Genomic DNA, 25,868 nt, shown 5'->3' on the forward strand with positions numbered 1-25,868 from the left:
TATGGAATGTAGCAAGACTAAATTAGTATTCAGTCTACTGTGAAGTCAAGCAAACATCCAGCCAAATTTAGTCAATCGCGTACAATATACATAAAGACACTAACAAAGAATTTTTGCAACAATGTGTATGCCATAAGCTGCTGTGGGGACTCTCAACCAGCCACAAATTAAGTCCAATCCATTGGGTATGGGAGCAGCAGGGCTAGAAATACAAATTTTTGCTTTTTCCTTGCAGCCTTTCTAATATAAGGCCTGCCTGAGCTGGACAGAATGAATCAAGACTTGCCAATGGTGGCAAAGGGGCAAACAAATGCTCCAGGTGACTATAATAAGACAGCCGCTAACCAAGGAAGCATCACGTCTCCATTCATTAGATGTCAGTACTCAACAGTCCAACTGACATTGGGAAGAGTGTGTGGGAGATCACAAAAACAAATAAATCTCCCAGCACCAAGAGATGCAGGACATTAGAATCAACATGACTGAGATCAGAACGCAGCCTCTGATAATTTTGTTCTACTTACTGCTGATTTTCACGCTTAATCCACTTATTTCAAAAAAGTGATCATTCATACGGAGGTTCCAATAGTATTCCAAAACAGTTCTGTCCAAAGTGTACATCCAAATTTTTTTCCCAAAAATCTTTTGCATATTCCATAATGAATGAAATTTATTGGATCATTGCAAGATAAGGGAAAAAGAAACATCCCCTTCCCAGAACTACAATAGCTTATTCTTGTACTCAGCTTGTCTTCCTCCTGATTCAGTAGTTCACGCTGTTATTTTTACAACCTTCAGCCTGATGGCACAAAAAACATCATCTTCTCCCTTTCTCAACACTCTGAAAGGACGATCTCTCATCACCAGTCCTGAATCACTTTTAATAACTTATCCTCTTACAATGCAAACACAAGAGTTGAAAATGATAAGTTTGTTTTAAATCTCCTCCCTCCCCATCCAGTCTCCAACTCCAAGGTTCAGATTTTGACAGAGTAATGATGACAAAACAGTTATGCATTTTCAGTCATTACTTTTTAGGAAAGTGACTAGAATTTCTGGGTTTCACATGTGTACAGTTAAATATGGAAACTGAAGGTGGTGCATGGAAGTTGTAAAAATCACTTTGCAAGCCATCTTCTTTCTGTCTATAAAAATGACCCTAAGCATCTGATTGCTTGCCAACTCAACATATCACTGTTTACTGGCCAACATCTGTGTCTTGGGCTTGCTGCAGTTTTTCAGCAAAGCTCAGTGCAAGCTGGAAGAACCACATCTTACTTTCCACTTTGGAACCCCACAGTTTTCTGAACTCAATACAGAGCTCAATAGTTTTAGGGGCTAAGCAGCTTGTCCCATGTCTGTACCCCAACCCCTACATATTGGGGCTTGTCCTCACATGGGCTGCTACCACATGTTACGCACTGTTCACTTGGACTGTACTGGGACCAGTGTCCTTGTGAACTGGAAAAGGACTTTAGTGGAAAAGATAGTTGAGAAACAATGAAAAATGTTTAAGAAAATAGTTCATGACTCACAGCAAAGGTGGAGGCTGGTACAATTGCAGCATTTAAAAAGCATCTGGATGGGTATATGAAGAGGAAGGCTTTAGAGGGATATGGGCCAAGTGCTGGCAAATGGGATTAGATGGAGTTAGGATTTCTGATCGGCATGGACGATTTGGACTGAAGGATCTGTTTCCATGCTGTGCAGCTCTACGACTCTATGACTGTTGGAAGCCATTAATTTTCCCAAGCTGTCCTTTGTCTGCCCAGTGTTTTGTTCTCTCTGGGCTCCATCTCCACATATCGTTCACTCCTTCCCTCTCCCCTTCCCTTCCACCCCCCCCCCCCCCCAACCTTTAGTGTTTATACACCAACCTTTTCCTAGCTCCAGTCAGTTCTGAAGGGTCACTGGACCCAAAATGTTAACTCTGCCTTCTCTCCAGACAGGAGATAGTAAAGACTGCAGATGCTGGAGAGCCAGAGTCAAAAAGCATTATGCTGGAAAAAGCACAGCAGGTCAGAAAACGTAAGAGGAGCAGGAGAGTTGACATTTCAGGCAGAACCCTTCATTAAGACTAAAGACCAAGATTCTCCTGCTTCTCGGATGCTGCCTGACCTACTCTGCATTTTCCAGCACAACACTTTATCGACTCTCGCTCTACACATACGCAGCCAGATTTGGTGTGTTTTTTCCGCAATTTCTATTTCCGTTACAGAAATTGAAAGGCTGCTCTCAGTGAATGTACACCTCCCCGTAGAGTGCACTGTTGAAAAGTATTCCCTGGACCCACCCTGGTCAGCAGTCATTACAAATTATGTAATGACAAGAAACAGTTCCTTTATGCTGTTGGCCTTATTACAGATGTCCTTACAATTAACTAGATCTTTAAAACACAAGTTCATAATTACTTATGAACCTCAGTAACCCTGAAATCATAATTTCACCCCTTTGGAACAACAAATTTCTCAATTATGTTCAAAAATTTCACTTTTTTTGAAATTGGAAAAGCTTGACATTACAGCTTCTACCTTTACTACATGCATGTGTCTTATTTCTCCTCTTCAAAATGTAATTAAAAAATGAAGATCAGCGTGTTTAACTTCCTGGTTTTTTGACTATGAAAACACATGAATGCAATTGGTTGCAAACTCTGATTAATAATAGCACTTCAGCAGGATGCCTGGAGATCTCACTCAACTTTGCACCAGGAAAAGGGAAAATCCACTCCACAAAGTACATCTTTGTAGGAACCTTATTTGAGGTCAGAAGTGAGTGCTGTCACTGCCACTCGCCATGAAATCTAGATCTACAGTCATGAAATTTATCTTCACAAAACTTTAAGTCATGTGATAAGATTTGCAAAAAATAACCTTAAATGGAGTTGGAGTAAAAAGTGTAATCAATTTATTTAAAATAAAACATACTGGACAAATGACAACTGTCACTGTTTTCAGTAAAGATTGTGGCTAAAAGGAAGAAGAGAACACAAATAGAAAATGTTGGTAATACGAGGACGTCTTGGCAACACATGTAGGGAGGTGGGGGGGAAAGGGAGGGAGAGAGATAATGTTTCAGGGTTGATGCAAGGTCACAGACATGAAATATTACCTCAGTTTTTATAACTCAAAACACTAATTACAACTGAAACACTTAAGAAATGAAGAAGTTTAAAAAGAAAGTGTATTAGCAGACTTGAGGGGTTTGTTTTTATTTTTCACAGCATGCGGAAATCACATAGCAGGCCATTAATTTATTGTCCTTGAGAAGGTGATAGTGAGACACCTTACTGAACCGCTGCAATCATTGGGGTTCAAGAATGCTGTTAGCAAGGAGGAGAAGAATCTCACTGCGATTGCTCAGGATTGAAATCAAATGAATGTAGGAAGACATTTAAGTTCAGTTTACAATAAGTATTACTATGCTAATTATATTTTTAATACCTTTACCAACTGATTAAGTGATTGCAATTATTATTGTTCATCTCTATTGATTCTAGCACAATTATTTTTGGTTTAAAAAAAAAATCAAACTTGCAGTCAGATTCTTTCCAGAAGTAATTAGGTTTGCAGATTTCAAATAAAAAACAGTTGCTGGTCTCTACCAGGGTTAAAACACTTTACATGGTCTAACCAGAACTATATGCAATTGCAGCATAACCTTTGCCTCTGTATTCCAGCTAAAAACCAGAAAGCTTATATTCAAGAAGCTATTAATATTAACCCTTAAAAAAGGTTAAAGTAGCATTCCATCAGGTACACTTTACACTTTTTTGAGGGTCCTCAACATAACTCTTCTAATCCCATTATTTGAAGGGAAAGATTTTGCTGGAATGTGGACTATGTGCGTAGGAGTGAGACTATTCAGATATTCCAGAGCACACCTCGATAGGCCAAATGGCCTCTTTCCATGCTGAGAGACTCAAAAATATTTCACCACTTCAGTACCAGTGCTTCTCCAAATTGACCAGTGACCAATTCCAAATATAAATGGACATATAAAATGAACAGGTTAGTTCATACAGTCTTCTGAATATTTCTGTGCCACTAGAGTCAAAGAATTTCTCAGATATTTTTAAATCAACTGTTCAAAGATTTTATTACACACCTCTTAAGCAGATGGAACTTGAACTTGGGTCTCCTGGCTCAGAATGTCTTATATAAATATACCTACTTCAACATTTTGTTATTACAAACAAACAGATGGAGATCAACTGTCAGAGAAGTGAGCTCAATCTGTTTAGCAGGTGAATTCTGAGCAGGTGTATTGAATAATTAACAAAAAACATACAAGTAAAAATATACTGGAAATGGTAGGAACAGGAAATAAAACATTAACTGTGCTCTCCACAGATGCAGGATAACCCACATTTTCAGCATTTTCTGTTTTATCCAAATTTACCAGAACTACTGTATATTATACAAACCATCACAACTGGGAAAATAAAGTTATGACCTAGTACTAGGAACAAGAACAATCAGCTACCACAACTGGAATTCTCACTTAGCAGCTATCAAGCTCTCTTTACGGAATTCTATGTACCTCAGAATATGAATGACACAGCAATAAGTCAATAATCAATCTAACAAACACTGGCACCATTTCATAGTAGCCTGGTATGTGAAGATAAGACTGATGCATTATAAAATTCTGCTGCTGAATAGGTAAGTTCAACAAACAAGTGAAATAATGGGACAAAGTGGAATTGCTTAACTAAAGTACTACACACTAATTTAGTAACTATGTTTACAAGTATCAGGTTAGTTCACTTGATACCACTCCTACACCTCAGAGTCAGAATTTCCATGAGGGCCTTAAGTATGTAAATTAGATTGGCACTTGCATGCAGTTTGAAGGAACGTTTTTCACATGAAATACTAAGTTATGCATCTGTTCTAGCAGTTCAGAAAGTCAAACAGTCTTCCTGGTGTTCTAACCAACAGTCTTCCTTCAGCCAATCCGGAGAACAAGATCTGTCTATCTAGTCATTCATTCACTTTACGTATAGTGATCTAATTTCAAAAGCAAAATCCCACTGCTTAATTGCCATTTGGGAATACCTGCAGGTATGAAAAGATAATGCATAATTGCAAATGCATTCTTCACTTGTGAAAGAGCTACACTCAATTGTTTAACCTTTGCAGACAACTTCATTTATAGGGTGGATTCAATAGCTTTCTGTGGAATATCCTCCAGTGTTGATACAAACTGCAATGAATAATCTTCATGGTCAAATTGCTTCTCCATAATTCAAAACCAATAGTGCAAAAGTTTAGAAAGCAAAGAGACATTGTGATCACCAGGCTCACTACACAACAAAAGCTGCAGCCTCTGGTAATTCGATCCCACAAGATTTGTTACTAAAGGCATACTACTATTTTAGGATAAACTCTGTGGGGAAAAGTTCACAAGTTTGAAATCAACTTCATGTGCTGGTAAAGCTATGAATTTAAAATGTTTTAGGAATTTGACAGAGAAAAGTAATTATAAGAAAAAGTAGTGAAAACAAACCATTAGGTCAAAAAAACGAAGAAACATCAAACAGGTGAAAGAAGACATCCAGTGAGTCAGATAGTGAGCTGACAACTTTTTGAAGTAGTACACAGAGAAAGATCCAACTGCTTCAACGCAGCAGTAAATCCATGTACACATTTGTTATTCAGCTTAAAACAAGCCCAGCTAAAACCTACGTGACAGGAATTTTATCGCACTGTAGCCGAACCCAACAAATGTTATTCTGTTACAATTTTGAAAACCGTGTTTATTCTGCTTACAGTGGTTTATAAACAACTGACTTAAGTCACTATATCAAGCTACATTACTGTAACTATCAATACCAAAATAACTATAAGTTATAACTTTCCTCAAAAGTCGTCCGGTTGGCAATCAGTGACTAGTGGTGTGCTTCAGGGATCAGTGTTAGGACTGCAATTATTCACAATATGTAAAGATAGTTTAGAGTTGTGGACCATGTGTAGTATGTCAAAGTTTGCAGATGACACTAAGATGAGTGGTAGAGCAAAGTGTGCAGAGGACTGTGAAACTTTGCAGAGGACTATGGATACATTGGGCATAGGTATGGCAGATGGAAGACAATGTTAATAAGTGTGATGTCATCCATTTTGGTAGGAGTAACAGTAAAAAGGACTTTTACTTGAATGGTAAAATGTTACAGCATGCTGCTATGCAGAGGGACCAGAGGCTCCTTGTGCATGAATCACAGAAGGAAGATTGGTCTGCAGGTACAAAGTAATGCAGAAGGCAAATGGTATTTCGTCCTTCATTGCTAAAAGAGATTGAGTTTAAAAGCAGGGAGATTACATTGCAGCTGTACAGGGTGCTAGTGAGGCCACACCTGGAGTACTGCATGCAATTTTGGTCTCCTTACTTCAGAAAGGATGAACTGCCATTGGAGGGGATGCAGAGGAGGTTTACTAGGTTGATTCTGGAGTGGAGAGGATTGGCTAATGAGGAGAGACTGCAAGAATGATGGGGTGGGGGGTTCCTATGGAAACATAAGATGGAAGTTAGAGGATGTTTCCACTGGCAGGTGAAACTAGGACAAGAGGACATAGCCTCAAGATTACAGGGAGCAGATTTAGGACAGAATGGAGAAGGAACTTCTTCACCCAGGGAGTTGTAACTCTATGGAATTCTTTGCCCAGTGTAGTGGTTGATGCTAGTTCAGTAAGTGTTTTTAAAGCTAAGATAGATTTTTTTTGAACAATCAAAGAATTAAGGGATACGGTGAGAGAGCAGGTAAGTGGAGCTGAGTCCATGAAATGATCAGCCATGATCTTATTGAATAGCAGAGCAGGCTCAAAGAGACAGATGGCCTACTCCAGCTCCTTGTTCTTGTGTTCTTATGAACATGGCAAATACATTCAATCAATGCTGCCTTTCATTCATATGGTGATCAAAGGTTCAGATACTTATTGTTTTATTCACATGTTGGACATGGACATTGCTGGCTGGCCAGCATTTGTTGCCCGCCCCTAGCTCCCCTTGAACTAAGTGGTTTGCCTGTCAGAGAGTAGTTGAGAACCAACCATATTTCTGTGGGTCTGGACTCACATGTAGGCAAGACCAGGCAGAGATGGCAGATTTCCTTACCTGAAGAACATTATTGAGCCACATGGGTTTTGCTGACAACTGGCAATGGTTTTGTCATCAGTAAATTCTCAATTCTAGAATTTTTTTAATATATTCAAACTTCAAAATCTGCCATTGTGGGATGTGAATTTGGGTCTCCAGAACACTAAATGTAATAGATTGAGTATCACAATAGAAATCTGAACCACAACCTTAAATTGTGATGCATTTCCCTTGCAGTGAAAATCACAAACTTATAATTTAACAAGTATTCCAATAGAGTAACAAACTCAATTGAAAGGCATAAATATTTACGTTCAAGAATCACAGATACATTAAGAATTTAATTTTTAAAGCCTTGAATAGCTTACACTGTCCTTACAGAAAAAAAAATTTCCAATAGCTTACCGCCACATACCAGTTTATAACTTGCAAGAGTATAGCTGAAATGATTGAAACTGAAATCAAAACTGGAGTGAAAAAGAGAAAGGGGAAAAATCTTTCCAATGGTTACAGTCACAGCAACTACAAAGGACCATGGTTGTGATTGTTGGAAGTTAATTGTCTGAGCCACAGAACATCACTGCAGGGAGTTGCTCAGGCTGGATATTTCAAAGTCAACCTGTTATTATACCTGTAAAAAATGAGGTCTGCAGATGCTGGAGATCACAGCTGCAAATGTGTTGCTGGTCAAAGCACAGCAGGTTAGGCAGCATCTCAGGAATAGAGAATTCAACGTTTCGAGCATAAGCCCTTCATCAGGAATGTGGGCTTATGCTCGAAACGTTGAATTCTCTATTCCTGAGATGCTGCCTAACCTGCTGTGCTTTGACCAGCAACACATTTGCAGCTGTTATTATACCTCTCTGCAGCAGATGGGACTCCTATGCCTCCTGTTCCACAAGTAGGGAAGCTGCCACTGCAATACAAGAGCTGACGAACAGTCCCTCAGAGTAGTATCTGAGGTACAACCATCTTCACCTGCTTCATCAACAGCCTTCCCTCAATAAGGTCAGAGATGGGGGATGTTTGCCAAGAAGTGAAGGACTGCAGTGATTCAAGAAGGCAGCTCATCACTACCTTCTACAGGGCAATTACAAATGGGCAATAAATGCTGGCATAGCCAGCAACACCCACATTCCATGAACAAATATAAAAATGACTGCACAACCTTCAGCTCCATTCACGACTCCTCGGATACGGAAGCAGTCCAAGTCCAAATGCAGCAAGGTCTGAACAACTGGCAACTAACATTTGCAACGCACAAGTACCAGCAATGAACATCTCGAATGAAAAGATCCAAACATCATCTTTTGACAGTTAACAGCATTACTTTCACTAAATCTTTGACTACAAACCTCTTAGGGGTTACATTGGTCAAACACTGAACTAGACCAGTCAAATTAATACTGTGGTTGTAAAAGCTGATCAGAGACTAGAAATTCTGCACTAACTCACTTTCTGACTCCTCAAAATCTGCCCACCATTTATAAGGCAAGTCAGGTGTGTGACTGAAAAAGCACAGCAGGTTAGGCAGCATCAGAGGAGCAGGAAAATAAATGTTTCAGGCAAAAGCTCTTCATCAGGAATTGAATATCTTCCACTTGTCCAGATAGGTGCAACTTCACAACATTCAAGAAGCTCATTACCATGCAGCTAACTGGTACCCCATCTAACACCTTCAATATTCACTTCCTCCACCACTGAGGCAGCACTGCAGCATTGAACAGCACCTATATGATGCACTGCACCATTTACCAAGCTTCCTTAAAAGGCATCTTCCAAATCCATGATTTCTATCTACAAGGACAATGGCAGCAAAACCATCATCACCATTCTTTCACTGTAACTAGATCAAAATCCTGGAATTTCCTTTCTCACCGCACTGTGGAAGTAACTATATCCCAAGTGCAGCAAACGTCCAAGGAGGGAGCCCATCACCAAATTCTCAATAACAACAAAGACTAACCAGTAGTTGCTGGCCTATATCCTGTGAATTTAATGAAATTGGGCAACATGGTGGCTCAGTGCTGCCTCACAGCACCAGAGACCTGGGTTCAATTCCAGCTTTAGGCGGTTGTCTTTGTGGAGTATGCACATTTGCCCAGTGTGTGCATGGATTTCCTCTCGGTGGTCTGGTTTCCTCCCACAGTCCAAAGGATGTGCAGGTTAGGTGAATTGGCCATAGCATCCAGGGATGTTCAGAATTGGTAGATTAATCATGGGTAAGTATGATTTGATTTTAAAAAGCCCAAGAGAAATTGTTCAGAGATTGAGGTAAACTGCATTGAGTTAAGTTACACATTAAGCATTAAAGAATCATCATCTGCCAATTTACGATTTTATATTTCCTACACTTTAAAAAGGGAAATTAAGGGAATAGCCAAATTCACTTATTCAAACAAAAGTTGATCTCCAAATTTAAAGCTAGTTCTGACTAAACATTTGATATCATGGGCTTTGAAACTATTCCAATTACAGTTTCCACCTCCTACATATTTTTGATTATTATATGCCATCAGTGCCAACATTAAAGCACCAGCATCAACTAGAAGCAGATTAACAAGTGGGTACTGACAGCACTTCAGAAATGCATTCATATAGTTTGTTAAAATTAGAACAAACATAATTACTACTTGTAAAACAAAGCTAAGTGCAAATAATTGTGACAGCGTCTCTATAGAAGCAAGCAGAAATGGTAAGCTAAAAACATTAAAACGGCAAGAAGGAAATTTGCTCAGGTGAAAAGGGGTGCAAGGAATTTCAAAAAAGGATGGATTGAAGGCAGTTCAAGATGATGAACATGTGTTCAGCTACATAAATTAGATAAACAGCAACTGGATTATGAACACAGTGCACTGTAGAATCAGAGGACAGATGAGGCCCTTCTGCTCTTCAAACCTGCACCAACAAAAATACTCTAAATCTGCATTCATCCCACTTTCTAGCACTTTACTACTTGAGATGAGATACCCACCCAGAAACAGGACATGAAATGTTATACTCCTACTTACATACAAATTTAAAACACAGTTTTGTGAATGTATCAAAATTGCAGCATAACTCATGAAGGGAAGCTATCAAACATAGACAATAAGTTTCCCCTATATTTTCACTTTCTTCAAAGTTTTAGTCAATTCTTGATAACATTTAAGTGATGTTTTTCAAGCTATTAAATCCAAAACAAAAAAAAACACTTAATACTGCTTGATGGAGCTTAACTAATTCTAAAAATTTAAGAGTTTTAATTCACAATCTAAATTTATCAGCACATTCCTAAAGCTTCACATACTGTTTCAACCATCTAATCAGCCACTTAAATTTCTGCTCTCCTGATTATAGGTTTATTTTTCAGCATCATAAACCAGCCATGAGAGTGGATGTTTAATTATCATTTTTAAAATGAAAATGAAACTCCAATAACCTCCCTCTCAAACTTGGACGGCAGGTTCCCAATAACAGTGGTTTGAGAAAATCCAAAACGCCTAATCAAAATATAGTAAAAGGGTTGGATTTGAAAGCTCGGGGATACCAATTAAAATCTTGACTTGTCGTTTGAAAATTACATTCATCAGGGTTTTTTTTAAAAAGGCCTGCTTTGGGCAAAGATGGCAGTGAACATGTTTACAAATTCTGATGCACGGAGCGCTATTTTTAAAACTACACTGACACGCTTTTACGTTTCCTCCTTCCTGTAAGCAGCACTGCGCCTGTTTCTGTACTCCAAGTTCAAGCAAGCACTTCAAGAAGGCGGCTCACCCCTTCCTTCTCAAAGGCAATCGGGGATGGACAATAAATGCTGGCTCACATGTGATGATTAAATTAAAAATAAACACTTCTGGTATTTGGGGAGAAAATGAGTCTGGGGCATACTCTGATATAGTTACAGTACAAAACACTGATACAACCTGCTCAGGTAAGAGGAAAAGAGGAGACTGTGTGATGAGCAACTGTAACGGATTGAGATACATGGATTATTGCAATTTATTTTTTTTAAAGAGAAGGCAGTTGAAAGGTTAGTGGACCTGAAATATTAACTCTGCTCTCTCTGTCTCCACAGATTAGAGTGGTGCTGGAAGAGCACCCCTCAGACGCTGCCTGACCTGCTGCGCTTTTCCAGCACCACTCTAATCTAGACTCTGATATCCAGCATCTGCGGTCCTCACTTTTGCTTCTCTCTCTCTCTCTCTCTCTGCAAAGATGCCGACGGACCTGCTGAGTTTTTTTTCCCGCAGCACTGTCGGTTTCTGAACGTGCGGTGACTCACCTTGTGGGTGTGGGCTGTTAAATTCCTCTGGAACCCCTGCCGCTCTTGGCAGTTGGTGGAGGTGGAGGTGCTCCTCGTGTGCAGCCCGTGGCCGTTGCTGAGCAGCTGCTCCCCGAGCGCCGCCGCCGCTGCTGCTGCAGCCGAGAGCCTGCCCTGGAAATCAAACACCGCCAACACGGACAGCAGCAACAGCCCAGCCACTGCCCTCATTGTTCACCTCTCCCTCCTTTTAACCCGGTCAGCCTTCAAATTTAAGCTCGCTAATAAATAAACAAATGTGAATAAGATATCAAAAAGACCATCGCTTAACCTCGCAGGTTTAAAACAACAACAAACTGACACACTCCCCGCCGCACAGCCCCACCGGACGTCCCGCCCCTAGCAACACCTCCCGCCAATCAGCAGCTTTCTCCGCCTCTTCTTGCCGCCTATCGGTCCGCCTCCCTGTCAATCAGCGCACACGACCTCAGGCCAGTGGCAATCTGATCCATCTGCTCCCCTCAGGTGCTGAGGCTGATGTTTGTCCAGGGGACAGTTGCTTCTTCCACAGAGCAGCTTGGATATATACTGTTAGAGATTCAATATGTATCGTTTCATCAAATGCACTCGTTCCTTTTCTTTTATCTTTCCCCTGGTTTACTTTTGCTATCGTGGTAAAATTTTGGAAAGCACTACACCTTCACACTTTTAAAACATAGATTAGGAGCGATTTCTGATCTCAAAGAGAATATGTGCAATTCTTTACCACACAGAGCTGTCAAGGGTGGATCGTTAAATATATTCAAGGCCGAGATAGACGTTTGATAAGTAAGGGAATCGAGGGTTACACGGAAAAGGCAGGAAACTCAAGTTGAGGATCAGCCATGATTTCATTGAATGACGATGCAGATTCAAAGGGCTGAATGGCCGACTTCCAATTCTATGTCTTATGGTATCACGAAAGCAACATTGTGCAGACTATGAAAATATTGTTTTAGTCGTATGCGTTCTCTTTATTTCACAATTTTCCTGTATATAGCACCTTCAACACAGCACAATGTTATAGACACTTCTCAGGAACATTATATAGAAAAATTTGAAACCAAGACATATTTAAACAGCAAAAGCAAAATACTGCGAAAGCTGAAGATCTGAAACGCTACAGCTGCTGATTATCTCCAGCACTTGCTGCTTTTATTTCACATAAATATAATATTAGAGCAGATGCAGCCAAGTATTTGGTCAATTTGACACATTTCAAGGAATGTCATTAAGGAGGAAGCAGAAATGGAGATTAAGGAGCAAAGTCTAGAGTTTAGGGTCTTGACTGCAGAAGACACAACTACCAATAGTGGAGAAATTAAATTTGGTGTCTTCAAGAGTGCCAAACTTGATGAGTGTAAGTATCTCTGACTATTTGGAGCTACAGGAGGTTGCAAAATAAGGAAGATTAAAACCATTGAGGAGTTAAAATCAAGGGTGCAAATTTTAAAATGCACTCATGCACACAGGTAAATGTCCTTCGCTTATTTATTAGTGACAAACATCTACCATCATTCAGAAATCAAGGAAATAAAACACGAATAAGTAACTGGAATAGCTGGTTTTCATCACAATTCATGAACAAATATACAAAATGTTAAAGCACGTCCTTACATATTGTATAAACAGTATTGCTATCCACTTGATGGCAGCCTTCCATCTTGTAAGACAGTGACTTGCATTGTAATGGTTAACACTTAGTTAAGCATCACTGGTGTGGGTCAGAAGGCAAAATCTAACATGGCAGTCTGTGCTGCGTTTGCTGCACTGGAAGACCGTGAGCTGAGACAGTGACAGATATGTTAGCATCAGTTTTCTTCGGGCTCTGTTCTCAGTCGGAAGAGATTTTTGTTTATGAATGCCTCCAATGCTCCTCTAGACAGTCAGCCTCAAAAGGTTACAGTCATTAAAAACTGCTTATCAGTTATCACTGCACAACTTCACCATTTTCATATCTCACTTGCAAGTGGCTTTGTGACCAAGTACACAAACCCAAAAGTTCGTGACTAAGCACCAGTGCACTGCAAACAAGGCTCTCCAGTTTGTCCCCACGGTTGTCATCTATCTGATTAACATAACTGAGCCAGCAGAGTACGATTGGCTTAATGAGATTATGATATCACAGGCGCAGCAACAGTATCAACCAATCTTTGTTTTGTTTACTATTTATAAAAACAATTCATGACATCTGAAACCCAATTAGGGCGCGCATTGAACAACTTGGATCTAAGACACAGCCACAAAAAAGATCAAAGGTTAACACAAAGTAGTAGTAATACAGTGAATGGTTTTATGTGTCAAGTTTAGCTTCATTCCAGAAACCCAAAGCCTGATTGACGCAATACAATGTTGCAAATAGTTATGCAACACAAGTTACCTGTTTGAATACAAGGTGAGGCAATGGAAAGATTGTTGCACTACTCCTCATGTATCGGGTAATTATACATTTGAGTTTAAATTACCCAGTTTGACTGCAGTAATATGAAAGTACAAAAATTATATTCTAAAATGTTGTATTTATTTCAGATAAAATCCCGTTTGCAGTCACCAAGCTCCCACAATGAAACTGCAAGTCGTACATAAATAAAATCATGGAGGAGACCAGTAATCTGTTTCTTTCTTTACAACGGTGAGAATGTAATATTGTACTGCTTTGTGGAACTGATATGCTAAAGAGATGTGGTATTATCGTGTTGTTGCTGAGAGACTTGTAATCTAGATACCCAAACTAATACTCTGAAGATACAAGTTTATATCCCACCATGGCAGATTCTTGAATTTGAATTCAATTAATAGATCTGGAATGTTAAAACAAAAGTGCAGATCTCATGAAAGCATTGTTGACTGTTACAAAAGCCAATCTGGTTCACTAGTATTATTTAGGGAAGGAAATCTGACATCAGTCTGGTCTACATGTAATGTGTTCGAGTAAAAAATGAGGTCTGCAGATGCTGGAGATCACAGCTGCAAATGTGTTGCTGGTCAAAGCACAGCAGGCCAGGCAGCATCTCAGGAATAGAGAATTCGACGTTTCGAGCATAAGCCCTTCATCAGGAATGAGAGAGAGTAGCCAAGCAGGCTTACTTGTAACTGTCTACTGAAATGACCAAGCAAGCTATGCATTTCAATAGCAATAAAGAATGGGGAACCAGTTCTGGCCTTTGCCAGGAATACCCAGATTCCTTGAAAGAATAAAGAAAAAAAATCTTGCTTCTGTGCACTAACCTAATGGTTAGTTTCAATAGATTGTTAAATTTAACTTATTTTAAATTATGTTGAATCACACAAACAGACAAACACTGCAAATATCACTATGTTTTCAAGTTCTTGTTTGATAGCTCTTTTGAAGAATGGACCTATACTTGTGGGAGTTCGAGGAATGAACTCGGCTTGTTGGGCCGAAAGGCCTGTTTCCACACTGTAAGTAACTAATTTAATCAAAAATGAATGGTTAACCTTTTGGAACAAGGAGGAGGGTTCAGAGATGCTTCAATAGGATTTGGACAAGTTGAGTGAGTGGACAAATGCATGGCAAATGAAGTATAAAGTGGATAAATGTAAAGTTATCAACTTTGTTAGTAAAATCAGGAAGTCAGATTATCTGGATGGCAATCAATTGAGAGGAGGGTAGGTGCAAAGAGACCTGGTTGTCCTGACACACCAATCACTGAACATAATCGTGCAGTTAGAGCAGACGGTGATGAAAGCAAATGATATGTTGACCTTCATTGCAAGAGGATTGGAGTAGAGGAGTCTTGCTGTATCAGTTAGGACGATATTCATTGAATTTTAGAAGAATGGGGGTGGGTGTTCTCATAAGAACCTATTCTAACAGGACTGGATGGGGTAAACACAGGGAGAATTTCTTAATGTTATGAAGTTGAAGGCGTGTACTGTACCTTTAAGAGAGAGTGAAAGCTGTTTTGCACTGAGAGCTTGCAGGCATTGTCACATTGTACTGGAAAGTTGAAAGTACGTAACATTTGGCTGTGAAACAAATACCTGTGTTTTGATTGCTATTTTTACACAAGTCAAATTGAATCAATAAGTTTACATTATAGCCCAAGATAGTAAAAACCAATTGATTTTGAATGTATTGTTTTGCCAACATCAAACCAATGAGATGATCTGATACTGGGAGTATAAAGAAGCAGACGTTTTGACAGTTAGAGTGAGACCAATTGCCATCACCAGAGTAACTGCCAGCAAAACACGCTCTATCAAAGGTACCTTTTTCAGATGAAAGATCTTTTCAGCAAAAGATCAAAGACAACCCAGTGAGATCTTCAGCCAGAAGAAGACAGACACTGGAGATGACAGCCATGGGTGGTTATTGGAACAGTATATTATAGAGTCATAGAGGTGTACAGCATGGAAACAGACCCTTTGGTCCAACCCATCCATGCCAACCAGATATCCCAACTCAATCTAGTCCCACCTGCCAGCACCTGGCCCATATCCCTCCAAACCCTTCCTATTCATATACCCATCCAGATGCCTTTTAAATGTTGCAATTGTACCAGCCTCCACCACTTCCTTTGGTAGCTCATTCCATACACGTACCACCCTCTGCGTGAAAAGTTGCCCCTTAGGTCTCTTTTATATATTTTTCCTCTCACCCTAAACCTATGGCCTCTAGTTCTGGACTCCCCCACCCCAAGGAAAAGACTTTGTCTATTTATCCTAACCATGCCCCTGATAATTTTGTAAACCTCTATAAGGTCACCCCTCAGCCTCTGACGCTCCAGGGAAAACAACCCCAGCCTGTTCAGCCTCTCCCTATAGCTCAAATCCTCCAACCCTGGCAACATCCTTGTAAATCTTTTCTCAACCCTTTCAAGTTTCACAACATCTTTCCGATAGGAAGGAGATCAGAATTGTACGCAATATTCCAACAGTGGCCTATAGAGTTGGAGGCAGATAACAAGCAGTTAAGAGAAAGGAGGCTTAGAGTTGTAAATAGTTGTTGTGTTAGTGTTCTGTTATGGACTAGACCAGACCACTCAAAGCATTCTTAAGCAGGCAACCCCAGACCATAACTTTGCAATTTGTTTCGGTAAGTGTACAGTGAACATTACGCGGATTAAGTTAGCTAGGTTGACTACTAGATGTTAAAACAGACAAAAATGCATTCACAAAATTACACAATAAAACACAAAGAACAGAATAAAGAACCCCTACCAGAACTCAACCTATCCAACTGGACTTAATTATGCTGTTCCAAATCTATACAACAGTCCCAATAAGAAAACTCCCTTTAAAAAAAAACAGTAGAACTGGAACATATGCCTATAGGTTGATGTTGAAGGGCAGAAAGAGAGAGAGAGAGTTTCCACACAACTCCCTGTTGAACTTCCAACCAGCTCAAGACTGAACTAAAACTGCTCAGCTCAGGTAGGGAGCTGACCATTCCCTTTTCTCTATACAGATCACTTCTAAAACATGACCACTTTGGCCTGAAGTCTCGGCTGTTTACATATAAACAAAAGGCCGTTCAAAATCCTTTTCACCTGTGTACCAAACCAGACCGATCGGATCCTGGCCCGGTTTATTACCCCTCTGAAAAAAATCAAGGACAGAGTATTCTTGAGCCAAGGAACAGCTTTTAGGAAAAAAAGTGGCTAACTTTGTGACAATTCACTTTTCGAGTTAAAGAATAAATTGATATGTTTTCTTTAAATAGTGGAATTTGGGAGCTCTGTATTACTCATATTTAATAGATTACGAGGTGAGGTGAGCTTTTCTGGGTGTTTGGTTTCATTGCTGTGTCATAACAGATTTGGAGCTCAAGTTGATGATTTGGACAGGTTTAGTTAGATCCAGTTTGAAATTTGGGCAGATTTGCACAGATTTGGGGTACAAAAGATCCCAGCAGATTTCAACACTTGCCAATTAGTGTCCTTGATCTTTAAATAAAACATAGGTGAGACAATTTAACCAACCACAATTAACTTGTAGTTGATTAAATTAAATGTGAAGAGAAATGGTATTTAAGATTGCTAGAGAGGTTTTGGCATTTGAAGATGCTTCCCAAATTTGCAAAGTTTAGAAGGACAGAAGAAGGACATACTTTTAGATTTAGCAAATAGGTTAGAATTGGATCTAACTGGGGACAAAAGGAAAGCTGAAATTGTAAGCATTCAGGTGTGTCAGAGAAACAGGCAAGTAAAATAGAGTTAGAAGAGCTTAAATTACAATTGAAGCAAATGGAGTTAGAAGATATCGAAAGGGAGAGAAGGTTCTTAGCTAAGTAAAGAGAGAGAGAAGAAGGAGAAACTAAGAGAGAATTTGAACGTCATAAGTTGCAAATTAGTCAGGATGGAAATGGGTGTAGGTTTGCTCGCTGAGCTAGAAGGTTCGTTTTCAGATGTTTCATCACTATACTAGGTAATATCATCAGTGAGCCTCCGGATGAAGCACTGGTGGCATGGCCCACTTTCTATGCATGTGTTTAGGTTTCCTTGGGTTGGTGATGTCATTTCCAATGGTGACATCATTTCTTGTGGTGATGTTATTTCCTATTCATTTCCTCAGGGAGTGGTAAATGGAATTCATGTCAATGTATTTGTTGATAAGAGTTCATTAGCTGGTGCTTTAGTGTGTTGGTGGGTTTGTGGGCTACCATGATGCCAAGAGGCCTGAGTAGTCTGGCAGTCATTTTCAAGAGTGGCTAGGGTTTCTGGACATGTTTTGACTGCTTGTTGGGGTTTGTTGCTCGGAAATCGACGCATTGTGTCCATTAGGTACGTATTCGTTTTGAATACACTGTATAGGTGATTTGCCTCTGCTCTGCACAGTTCCTCTATGATGCAGTGTGTGTTGGCTTGTTGAAATAATATTCTAATGTAGCTTTGTTTGTGGGTGTTGGGATGATTGCTTCTGCAGTTCAGTATTTTGTCTGTATGTGTTGTTTTCCTGTAGACACTGGTTTGAAGTTCCCCATTGACTGTTCGCTCTACTGTGATATCTAGGAATGACAGTTTGTCATTTTTTCCCTCTTCTTTTGTGAATTTTATGCAGTAAGGGTATTATTAATGGTCTTGAAGGTTTCCTCTAATTTGTTTCGTTTAGTAATGACAAAGGTGTTATCCACATAGCGGACCCAAAGTTTGGGTTGGATGGTTAGCAGAGCTGTTTGTTCAAGTCTCTGCATTACTGTCTCAGCTAAGCACCCTAAAGGCGGAGATCCCATGGGTGTTCCATTAGGTTGTCTGGAGATTTTGTTGTTGAAGGTGAAGTTAGTGGTAAGGCCCTAGCTTGACGACATTGTTCTTGCTCTAGATTAGAGTGATGCTGGAAAAGCAAAGCTGGTCAGGCAGCATCCGAGGAGAAGGAAAATTCATGCTCCTTGGATGCTGCCTGACCTGCTGTGCTTTTCCAGCACCACTCTAATCTAGACTCTGATTTCCAGCATCTGCAGTCCTTGTTTTTACCAACATTGTCCTTGCTGATGAAATTGGTGGTGTTTGGTGCATGTGTCTTTGGTTCTTCTAATAAAGTAGTCAGTGATTCCTTGGCCAGATTAATATTGATGGATGTGAACAGGGCAGTTACATCAAAAGAGACTCAAACACTTGGTAGAAGACTCACACCATTCCATCCACTCCACCCAAGAATTCTTGAAGACCATCCTTTTCTCTCTTGGTGAATTTGATGGTCTTCAGGAATTCTTGGGTGGAGTGGATGGAGTGGCGTGAGTCTTCTACTAAGTGTTTTAGTCTTTGGTGTTGCTCCCTGGCCAATCCATAAGTTGGTGTTCTAGGTAGCGAGACTATGGATCTGGGGCAGCTCCTGGCTTGTGAACTTTGGGTAATCCGTAGAAGCGTGGTGTGTTCAATCCATCTGTTTTCATTTTTTTGTAAGTCAGTCTTATTTATTTCTCCAGATTTGTGAGGTTTTTTGAATAAGGTTGTGATTTGGTTCTCTAGTTGCAGGATCAAAAAGAATGGAAATGAAGAGAGAAAGTAGTGATATATACAAATATGTGAAAATATTGCCACAGTTTGATGAGAAAGCTTTCAAAGTCTTTTTTATTTCATTTGAAAAATTGGCTAGCCAGATGGAGTGGTCAGAGAACTTGTGGGTAATGCTAGTTTGGACTAAGCTGGTAGGCAGAGCTCATGAGATATATGCAGTGCTGTCAGATGAGGGGTCAAGAGGTTATGAGGATGTCAAACAGACTATTTTGAGTGCTTATGAATTGTTACTAGGAATGTATAGACATCGGTTCAGAAACATAAAGAAGGAACCAGGTCAGACTTATGTTGAGTTCAAAAGAAGGAAACTTAGTCATTTTGATAGATGGATGCGAGCCTTAAAAATAGAAAAGACTGTGAGTCTTCAAGAGAGATTATTCTGCTGGAGGAGTTTAAAATCTCACTTCCCAAGATGATAAGAATTCATGTAGATGAACAGAAAGTTCAAGAAGTGAAGAGCAGCAGAGACAGCAGATGAATATACATTGGTACAAAAGGCAAAGTTTAGCTTCTGGCAAGAATTTAATCCTGTGTGGGATAGAAATTGGGAGAAGTGGAGATCCTACACTACAAAACAAAGAGAACAGCACACTGGGAATTCCTTACCACAGGTTAAAAAGAAACCCGAGAGGGTGAAAAGCCTCCAGTGTTTCCACAGTGGTAAAGCAGGACATGTAAAGTCACAGTGCTGGCTGTTAAAGAAAGGGAAAAGATGTGATAAAAGAGGCTAAGCCAGTGGCATTAGTGAAAGTAGTAAAGGAAACAACAAGAAAAGTCAAGGAGCTGCAGGACAGTGCACAGCCTAGGCAGGGGCTGGGTATGGAATTAGTGCCTGATGAAGGGATGAACATATTTCTGACCTGTTACCCGAGAAAGTGGTAATTTGTAGGATAGATGTTTAACAGAAATTTAACATTCCCCTATGTAAGAGCAGGTTGGAGTGCCAACTCAAAACTGGGAAAGTAACAGTGGGCGTGATTGACAGAGTGTCAATTCCAGGAATACAGTTTGTTCTTGGGGATGATTTAGCAGGATCCAAGGTGGGAGTGACACCCCTTGTTGTGGAGAAGCCAAAGGAAGACCAGAGAACTGAGGAGTTAAAAGAAAAATACCCTGAATTTTTCCAGACTGTGCAGTAACAAGATTCCATTATCATAAGTCACAGCACAAAACAAAAACTAAAGATAAATGAAGGAGTTGAGGTTCAGATGGCGGAAACCATGTTTGACGTAATGGTGCAGGAAAAATCTGAATAGGTAGAGGGTCAGGCAGAAATATTTAGTCTTGAAAAGCTAATGGACTGACAACAGAAAGACAAGACAATAAAAGATATATATGTTGATGCATACTCAGAAAAGGAGTCAGAGAATATTCCTGAGGGTTATTATCTGAAAAGTCAAACCCTAAGACGAAAATGAAAACCACAGCAAGTTAGTGCTGAGAAGAAATGGGAAGATGTGCACCAGATTGTGTTGCCAGTAGCATATAGACAGGAAGTGTTACAGGTAGCACATGAATTACCAGTAGGAGGTTAGTTAGATGTAAGGAAGGCTCAGGCTAAGATAAAAAGCATTTTTATTGGCCTGGGAAGCACAAGGATGTGATTGGATGATCAGCCATGATCGTATTGAATGGTGGAACAGGTTCAAAGGTCAAATGTCTCACTCATGCTCCTACTCTTTATGGAGAAAGTGAGGACTGCAGAAGCTGGAGATCAGAGCTTAAAAATGTGTTGCTGGAAAAGCGCAGCAGGTCAGGAAGCATCAAAGGAACAGGAGAATCGACGTTTCGGGCATAAGCCTTCATTCTTGAAGAAGGGCTTATGCCCGAAACATCAATTCTCCTGTTCCTTTGATGCTGCCTGGCCTGCTGCGCTTTTCCAGCAACACATTTTTAAACTCCTACTCTCTATGTTTCTATTGAGCACTGGGACTCACCTGGGATTTGGTTTTTACATCTTTGAATCAAAATATGATTGTTGACAGGAAATTTAACCAGAAAATATAGATGAAGTAATTGAAACTGTAAATGAAGCTGAACTGAAACTGAAGCAATAGAAGTAGTTGATTGAGGAAAGGAGATATCAGAAGGTTGGAATTCTGAGATGCATGAGAGAGGAATATGTGATGAGAGAAATAAAGTTAAAAATAATTCATTAGGTACAAGCCATTTTAGATAAGAGGTGACACAAGAAGAGAACCTTTAAATATAAAACATTACATGAATAAAGAGTGGGAAATTAGAAATTGTTTGGACATGATTGGAAAGAGAATGATGAGATTAGTGATCAGGTAAGAAAAAATAAATATTTTGAGATATTATTCATGCATTGTTAAGAAAATATTGGATTGGATCCCATCTGTTAAATGGATCTATAATGGATCAAGAAGCAGACAAAGAAGAGTTTGCTCATAATGTGATAGGACATAGACTTAAAATTAGGAAACTGATGGAATCCATCCATGAAGCTCAGAAAGTATGGTGTGCAAACCAGAGAAGGTGCATTGGACATTTTAAAGCAAACAATTACATGAGCAAACTGTTTTATGAAGCCGTAAATAGATGTTCAATTATGAATGAAAAACTATTATAAACTTGAAACAAGTGTGTCATCAAAGTTCATGGATTAGCATGTTAGCATTAAATATTTCATAGATTTACCTGTGCTCAGAGACATTTTAGAATGAATAACATAAAAAATAGGAGTAAGGAATAAATCAGTGAGTCACTTTGCTCACTCTGCCACTCAATGTAATCACGGCTGATCTACCTCACAACTATTATCCAGCACTGTACCCGTATCCCTTGATTGTTTTAATATGTAGAAATCTATAATTCTCAGTATTGAACATACTCAATGACTGAGCTCAAAGAGCCATTTGGCGCAGAGAAGCCCAAATGTTTGCCACCCTCTAATTGAAAGAATTTCTCCTTATTCCAGTCCTAAATAGCTTGAGCCTTTTTCTGAAACTGTGTCCCCTGATCCTACACTTTCCCTGTACCTACCCTGTTGATTGCTGTAGAATGAGATATTTAGCCTTTCATGACCTTACCAAATATACTTTGGTGGGAAGAACAAGAACAAGATTATAAAAACACTCAGTTGGTACACCTAGGAAAGCCAGAAGAAATTTTCAGGTAGGAATTTAGTTCAGTTTGTATGCAATTTTCTATATTACAGTATGTCATCAGTATGTTGCAGTCACACTTTTAGTTACATGACGTGTGAGTTTTCTTTCAAGTGGTAAGCATTTAGTGGCTGCTGCAAACTGCACATAAAATCATTTACAGCAGAGCTAGAGGTCATATGATTACAGCAAGCCACTGAGTACGCTAAGTATAATGATGTTTCTTCAAACATTTTGCTTTCATAAAAGAAAGCATACAATATCATTTGTACTTGTAAATTACTCATGTTAGCCAATAATCAGAATAACAAAGAAAATAATCATGTATTAATAGAACTGTGTTAACGGCTAGTCAGTTCTATTTTGTCAGTCTTTGCACATGCAATGCATACATAGTCTTTAAATTGTACAGATCTACTAATATGCTTCATTACCCCCTTCTTTTCTAGCTCCTCTATCTTGTCTTTCAGACTGGACACACAGATCTGCAATGGTCATGATGTTGCACAAAGTCTATCTGACACTCGAGGAACTCCTTTTGCAGTCATCATTCTAACAGTTGCAAACCGTTTATCATCTTTAGACTTAACAATGCCAACTTCTTATATGGTGTACAATGGTCCATCAGAATTATCAGCTGCTATCTCTCCAACAGCCATTTTTATAGAAGAAGAGTTTCTCCAGTACTTTAGCCATCTTTATATATATATTTGGCTTCCACCTAGTAATGCAGGTTGTACAATGTGATTCAGCTCTGGCACACACAGCACTGCTTTGCCCATACTAGACATGTTCCCCTTGCTTTTGAATCCAGTCTTCCATAATGGATTTGATCATGCCTTCTGGCCTTGATCTTTCTTCTGGCATTTTTGCAATTTAAAAAAAAATTAACCTAATTTCTAATCAACATAATTTAGTGATGTTATTACACACCTCTGAAACAAGTGAGACTTAAACCTAGTCTCCAGCACCACTTCATCACAAGAGGGCCCCACTAAAAATATGGAATGTTTCACAAGTTTGCATATCATCTTTGTGCATGGACCATGCTAATCTTCACTGTCTTGTTCCAATTTTAGTACATGTGCTGCTGAAGCAAATAGAATTCCCACTCTTAAATATGTTTTCTGAAATGTCTCTCAGCATAATGCAAAGCCTCTCCTGTTTTCTCAATAATATGCTGTAAGATTATCTCCTCAGAAAGTCTCCACATTTTGAGATCTTTTTTGAGAGTAACATTCTTTGCTTTCAGCAGATGTTTGCTCAAGGCAGGATGTCTCATTTCAAGGACATTTCTAACTTAGATGAAATCAGCATTTCCATAGTTTTGCCACTGAGCATGGAAAAAATTCCAATGCTGTCTCATACCTCCTTTCATTTCCACAGCAGCAGTAAGTGGAAAATGCATAGCTATTTTGACTTACCCAGTAATTCAAAGTTATAGACTTCTATTTTAATTTACTTCTTCCATGCTATTTCTTTCAGTTGCTGGCTTTCTTACAGCCCTGAAAGTCCATACATTTCAAGCAATGTGTGCTTGATGGCTGCCACAAGCACAGACACTTACATAGAGGTCAAAGTCAGATGACTATAGCAAACTTGCCAAAACACCTAAGTACAATTGCATTTCTCTAAACAGGTCGAGTGACTTTTCTCCAAAATTCAATCTGGAGTAATTGCAGTTGCAGTGCTGGTGGAAAATAATTCAGCTTTTCATCAAAACAGCACTTACTAATGTATCTGAAGCAGAAATGCAAATACAGGTCCTGACATCGATAATGTCCACTGCTGTTCGCACTCAAGTGACTGCACTCTTGTGCAGTACTGAGGGAGTGATGCACTGCCAGTGGTGCAGTCTTTTAGATGAGATGTTAAACCAATGTGTCATTGTCTGTTTGGATATATGCAAAATATCCCAGTGCACTGTTTCAAAGAAGAGCAGGGGAGCTATCCACTGTGACTTGCCCAAAATGATCCTTCAATCAATAACACAAAAAACAAATTATCTGATCAATATCACATTTATTAATTGTAGTGACTGACCCTCCGAATGAATTGAATCATCCAGGTTTGCCATCAGGCAATTGATTGTTGTGTTTCTTACATGACAATAGCAAGAATTTGTAAAATGATTTAAGACTGCAGTGATTGTAAAAAAATTCATTTAATATATAAAATTCTTTCTTCCTTACTCCTGGGACCGTGTTTTGTTTTGTGATTGCTTTGACATTCTATTTATACTCCAGAAAATTAGCAGCAGTTTGTAAATAACAAGAGTCACTGGACTCAAAATATTAATTCTGATTTCTCTCCTCACATGCTGCCAGATCTCAGAGTTTCTCCAGCAATTTCTGTTTTTGTCTGTTTCAGACCTCCAGAATACACAGTTTTTTGTTTTATTTTAATGTACACTAAATCTGTCATGTGAATATACTGTTACCAGCCTGTTGCATTTGGAATTTCTGCTACAGTCAGTATCCGTAAAACCAACAATGTCTAAAAAGCAATGTCTAAATTGTGTATATGATTCATTCAGAGGGTCAGTTATTACAATTAATAAATAAGATGATTGCAAAAGATCCAACAAGTGATGTCAGTTGTCTATATTCTGCATTCCAAGTCATTGTTACTGATGTCCCTCAATTCAAGGATAATGTCTAGTCAGGATTGAGGGTTTCTGCAATGGGTCTTCATGTGACCGCACGGGCATATGAGGCAGATTGTCCTATCAGGTAGTGGGAGTCAGAGTGCACAATTTGCTTCCTTTCCTTTTATTCTCTGTGGCTGCTGCATCTCATCATTAAGGCATCTTGACTCAAAACTGCTGAAGTTTGATGGACAAATTGTCACCATTTTGAACAATTGATAGCAAGCTCCTGAATGTCATTAACGTCAATGCTGCCACACTTTGGTAAGAGCAAAAGGGTGTCTTTGAGGTATTTTCTTTGTCCTTCCAGGAATACGGGCTACCTGAAAGTTGAGAAAACTGGACCTGTCAAGGAAGACTGCATTCAGGCATTCACACACAGACATGCATCCATTGTAATTGATATTTCAGGTTGTTCTATAGAATGCATATAGAGATGGTTCACGATACATGTCATTGTTTGTTTGATGGCTGTGTTTATTATGAATGCCAACAGCAAGTGGAACAGTGAGCATGCATGTGTAGAAACATGGAGTGACATCTTGGCAACAACATCATGTGCGCATGCATCAATTTTCTCTGCAGGTTGACATCTGCAGGAAGAGGTGGACCATACCTTGTCCATAATTATGGTGGGAGCAGCAGGTTGAGGTTTATCCTGAGGGTATGAATCAGTTTCAGTCCTTTAAGGGATAAATTTTCAGTCCTATTATTATAAAAGCAAATGGGAACCACAA

At 39.4% G+C, this 25,868-nt stretch overlaps 1 protein-coding gene, 1 long non-coding RNA gene and 1 other non-coding gene across 4 annotated transcripts in view; 1 reads left to right on the top strand and 2 right to left on the bottom strand.

Moving 5' to 3' along the window:
* LOC132828370 (sortilin-like) overlaps positions 1 to 11,714 on the bottom strand; it is a 72,216-nt gene extending 60,502 nt beyond the window's left edge. Inside the window, exon 1 of the mRNA XM_060845410.1 lies at positions 11,360 to 11,714. Within this exon, the coding sequence (XP_060701393.1) occupies positions 11,360 to 11,569 (210 nt within the window). The 5' untranslated portion in view covers positions 11,570 to 11,714. The remainder of the gene's footprint in view (positions 1 to 11,359) is intronic.
* A 2,043-nt stretch (positions 11,715 to 13,757) lies between these two features.
* LOC132828483 (uncharacterized) lies at positions 13,758 to 23,074 on the top strand. Of its 2 annotated transcripts, none has more exons than XR_009646127.1 (4): positions 13,758 to 13,815; positions 13,907 to 14,009; positions 14,719 to 14,800; positions 22,934 to 23,074. It is a non-coding gene; the product is annotated as an uncharacterized LOC132828483 (long non-coding RNA). The 2 variants fall into 2 exon arrangements; XR_009646128.1 differs by having other exon boundaries at positions 22,955 to 23,074.
* Positions 23,075 to 23,480: 406 nt separating this feature from the next.
* On the bottom strand, positions 23,481 to 23,583 carry LOC132828487 (U6 spliceosomal RNA). Its single transcript, XR_009646130.1, has one exon. It is a non-coding gene; the product is annotated as a U6 spliceosomal RNA (small nuclear RNA).
* Positions 23,584 to 25,868: the final 2,285 nt, after the last annotated feature.

The sequence above is a fragment of the Hemiscyllium ocellatum genome, chromosome 26 (assembly GCF_020745735.1).
Source record: "Hemiscyllium ocellatum isolate sHemOce1 chromosome 26, sHemOce1.pat.X.cur, whole genome shotgun sequence".
Lineage (NCBI taxonomy): Eukaryota > Metazoa > Chordata > Chondrichthyes > Orectolobiformes > Hemiscylliidae > Hemiscyllium > Hemiscyllium ocellatum.